Source organism: Vombatus ursinus, unplaced genomic scaffold (assembly GCF_900497805.2).
Source record: "Vombatus ursinus unplaced genomic scaffold, bare-nosed wombat genome assembly UNPS02004507.1, whole genome shotgun sequence".
In the NCBI taxonomy this organism is placed as follows: domain Eukaryota; kingdom Metazoa; phylum Chordata; class Mammalia; order Diprotodontia; family Vombatidae; genus Vombatus; species Vombatus ursinus.
The window spans coordinates 1-4,008 of record NW_020944285.1 but is presented as its reverse complement, the minus strand read 5'-3'; the positions used below and the strand labels follow the sequence as shown (position 1 = coordinate 4,008).

The 4,008-nt window shown below is 57.5% G+C and overlaps 1 protein-coding gene across 1 annotated transcript; it reads right to left on the bottom strand.

The window, feature by feature from the left end:
- Positions 1-393: 393 nt before the first annotated feature.
- LOC114024083 (leukocyte antigen CD37-like) lies at positions 394-3,928 on the bottom strand. The gene is made up of 4 exons (XM_027836934.1): positions 3,576-3,928; positions 2,975-3,364; positions 2,718-2,801; positions 394-1,471 (listed from the first exon to the last, which is right to left on the bottom strand). The coding sequence occupies exons 1-4, from the start codon at positions 3,666-3,668 to the stop codon at positions 1,394-1,396; spliced, it is 645 nt and encodes a 214-aa protein (XP_027692735.1). The 5' UTR covers positions 3,669-3,928; the 3' UTR covers positions 394-1,393.
- Positions 3,929-4,008: the final 80 nt, after the last annotated feature.

Sequence of the window (4,008 nt, the reverse complement as noted above, 5' to 3'; positions counted from 1 at the left end):
TGCCTACAGCCTGAGACTGTGTTAGCTTTTGTGGTGACAATAATACACTGTTGACTCACCTTGGAGAGACGGTCCATTTGAAACTCCAGATTGTTTTCAAACTAACTACTGCCTAGGTCCCCTCACATTTCATCTTTCTGATGCTGACTTTTTTTTAACCCAAGTATAAGACAATATTTATTGTCACATTTCTTCTGACCAGATTTTGTCCAATACTGGAGCCCATCAAGGTCTTCCACCTACAAATGACCCCAGGCTGCTCCCTTCCTCTCCTTGGCCTTCCAATGGGTTGGCAGCTTGGGTTGAGAAGTCCTGTCTTGGTAAGGGAAGAAAGTCCAGTGATCTTCTAGGGACAGCCAGGAGCCAACGAACACCTTCCTCTACAGAGTCCGCTTTACCAGCAAATTAAATGATTTTTATTCCTTACCCAGAGCTCAAGATTTATTGGACAGAAAAAGAATTGAAAAGGAAAATGGATAAGAAGGAAAGAAATTAGACTGTGTGACAAGATGTTGGGAGCTGCAGGAGGTAAAAAGGAACTGAAGGACAGGGCACTGGTGTACCTAGGGTGGGTAAGAAAGAGAATAATGGGGTCCCTGAGAGTAGAAAAGGAGCAAAGGGAGACAGGACACAAGAAAGTGAGAAAACAGGGAGGGAGCTAGAGAATAGGATGCTAAGATTCCAGAATAGAGGAGAAAAGATTGGGAGATAAGATGATAGTTTCCCCAGGAGGAAAAAAAAAAAAAGGACTGAGGGACTGAATGTTGAGGTGTCCAGAAAGAAGAGGATACGATAGTCCAGAGCAAGAAAATAGGGAGGCTATGGTGGTCACTAAAATCCCTGGAGAGAGAAGAGAAGGGTGGAGGAAAGGACACTAGGGTAGTAGAGAGAGCTAGGATGCTAAGGGAGATGGTAGAGAAGAGGGTTCTGGGGCTCAGACATCAGGGCTCCCTGTGGGATGAGACAAGGATGGAGCATAAAAGACTGGGATCAACCAGTGGAACCTTTAAAGCAGGACACCAATGGTCACCACCTTCCGACACTGCTGAGGATGGAACACTATGGGGTGAGGAACTCAAAGACTGGATGCTGGAGGATCCTTGGGAAGAGATGGGGTGGGGACACAATGTCGCTGGGTGCCTAGGCAGCCCTCTAGGGTGCTCCAGGAAAGGACCTGGCTGGACCAAGAAGAGAGAGGGATGTTAGAGAACAAGGTCCCAGGGTTGCAGTGGATGAAAGGGAGCTGGGAGAAGAGGAAGCATCGGGGCAGGACTCCAGGATGCCCTGGAAGAGAGCGGTATGGGGGAGAGAATGTGGTTGATTCAGGAAAGATGAGAGGGTCCTGGGGGCAGGACTCGGGGTCTCAGGTGGCATAGGGTGGGGAGGGGGTTGTCTAAGAGTATCTCGAGAGCTTGTTGTAGACGTGATCCAGGTTCCTGCAGAGGAACATCGAGAGCGACATGACCCCGAGCTAGGGAGAGAGGAAGGAGACACGGGTGGGTCAGAGGTGGAGCTGTCATGGGCTAGGGACAAAGATGGTTGCGGGTGAGGGCTCGCAGACAGAAACAGAGACGCAGGGGGAGGGGTCAGAGGCAGGGCGGCCGGGTACAGAAGCAGGGCATTGCCGGTCCTGGGGCTGAGCTGATCCTTTATTCGCAGCCCTGGGGCTCTAGCCGGCAGGTGGACCAGACTGTCGAAGGCCTCGAGGCCTGACGCTGTCGCGGCAGCCAGCGACCCACCATTGTGGGCAGGCGGCTCGGCGCCTGGGACCCCCACGAAGCGCACCCGCATGCCCTGCCCCAGGTGGACGAAGGCGTCCCGGAACTGCAGGTCCCGCACCCCCCTGCCGCAGATGACTCTCCCTCCAGCCCCTCGAGCGGGGAGCCCCAGGCGCGGGCGTGGGGCAGCAGCACCAGTGTCAGCCCCAACGCCGCCATCTGCAACGGGACACTAGAGTCAGCAGGCGCTGGGCCTGCTCATCCAACCTGGGCTGTGCCCGAGCACATCTTGGCACAGGGGAGAAGGGCCATCTGGCTGTCCACTCCTAGGCTCGCTCCCACCTCGACCAGTCCTGGGAGGGTCTCTTTCTGCTCTGACCCCCCATCCTCAGCTTTCAGCTTTCCCATCCCTTTCCCATCGCTATTGGCTAAGTCCGGCTCCTAATGAGCTCAATGGGGAAGGACTTTGGAAAGAGAACTGGAGATGGGTCCGCTCCTACATGGACCAATCGAAGCTCAATCCGCTCCTACAGTAGTTGCGTTGGGGAGGATCTCTTCTCACTCCTCACCGCCATCGGAGCTGGGGTTCATTGACCAAGGGTACGTGAGGCAGGACCCTCCCTGGCTCCCCATCTTTGGTCAATCGGGAACTACTTCAGCTAAGAGACAATGGGTGTTCGCGACCTGCCTCAGCCCAAGTTCCCAAAGGCCGCTTCCTTTCCTCGCTCAGCCAAGAGGGAGAAGACGAGCTTTCCATCCCACAGCCAATCAGGGGAGTGATTGCTGTCTCCCACCCTCCCAAGGAGCGAACAATCTGGGCGGATCTGGGAGGGAGCGGGAAGGCTTTCATGGAGAATCGAATTGTCAAGAGATGGGAGAAAAAGACAAGGCATCTCTTGGAGAAGGGCGGGGAGTGGGGAGCTCCAGGCTCGGGAGAGGTGGGGAGGAGCGGGTCCCCAGCCCCAGGAGGGCGCTCCCGCTGGGGGACGGGGTCCTTACCTCGAGCAGCCCAAGGCCCAGGCTGATGCCCACGATGGAGATGAGGTTGTTGTGCAACCAGGTGTAGACACTCCGAGAGCAGCCCTGCGGAGGTGGGCGAGGGAGTCACGCAGCTCTGGTAAATTCTGCCCTCCCCTGGGGACCCCGGCCCTCCCAACTCCGCTCCGCCCACCCCATCCCAGCTCCAGCCACCGGCCTCTTTCCAGCTTCTGACAGTCCTCCCCCACCGTCCCCTTGGGCCCTCCTGGAGCTCCCACCTCCTGATAGACTCCACTATCTGCGGGCATCGAGCACAGCTCGCCCGAGCGCAGTCGGGCAGGGGTCCCGGGGCTGCCTGGACCCGGCAGGACCACAGGCATGCCCGGGACAGAGACCACAGTGGCCCGAGCCGCAGGCCCAGCTGCAGGCTGGCTGGCTCTAGGGGCATCCGCAGGGCTCTGGGGGGTGGACATTATCACCGAAGTGTTCTGGCAGGAGCAGGGCACACGCAGAAGCTGCCCAGACGTCTGGGATGACGGCAAGAAGTCGCTGTTCGGCGTCGGGGAGACGGTGGAGGCTTTTCCACTGCCGATGGGGGCCGAGCCATTGGACCTCAGGGAGGACGCCAGCAGCCAGTCCTGGGGGGAGGTCCAGCCGCAGCAGCGAAGCTGGAGACAGCGGTCGGGGTCACAGGGAGATAGAGCTCACTCACAGTCAAGGGCTCCCCGCGGGCCCCTCAGGGCCAGGGTCCCAAAGGACTCTCAGGGCCAGGGGCACAGGAAGGAGCTCTCAGGGTCACAGGGAAACGCCGGTTTAGAGTTGTGTGACATGGTGGCAGGGGGTGGTCAGGGGACAGGTGTCCGGGTCTGGGCCTCCCACCTGAAACTGCACAAAATCCCAGTTCTCAGCGGTGCTGTAAGCATCTGGGTACTTGTGATAGTTCTCGATTATGTCCAGCACGATGTCCTTCATCTTCCGCTCCAGCTGGGCCAGAAAAAGGGTGGGAGGGAGACATATCGTGTGTTCTCTGCTTTCCAGATCTGGGCTCTCCCTCAGCTCAGGCTTGGTTTCTTTCTCTTCTCTCCTCTCCTCAGTCTCACTCTGCCCCTCACCCTGGCTTCCTGGTCTAGCCCCTCACACGTTTCCCGGTCTGCTCCTTTCCCTGCCTTTATCGCCTCGTATTCTTTTTCAGCCGCTTCCCTTTTTTGTTTCTTTGCTACTCTCCCCTGGTTTTGCATACCGCCCCCCCCACCCCCTTTGCTGTCAGTCTCTATAGCAGCCCCCTCACTGTCTCTGGACTGGCCCCTCTCAT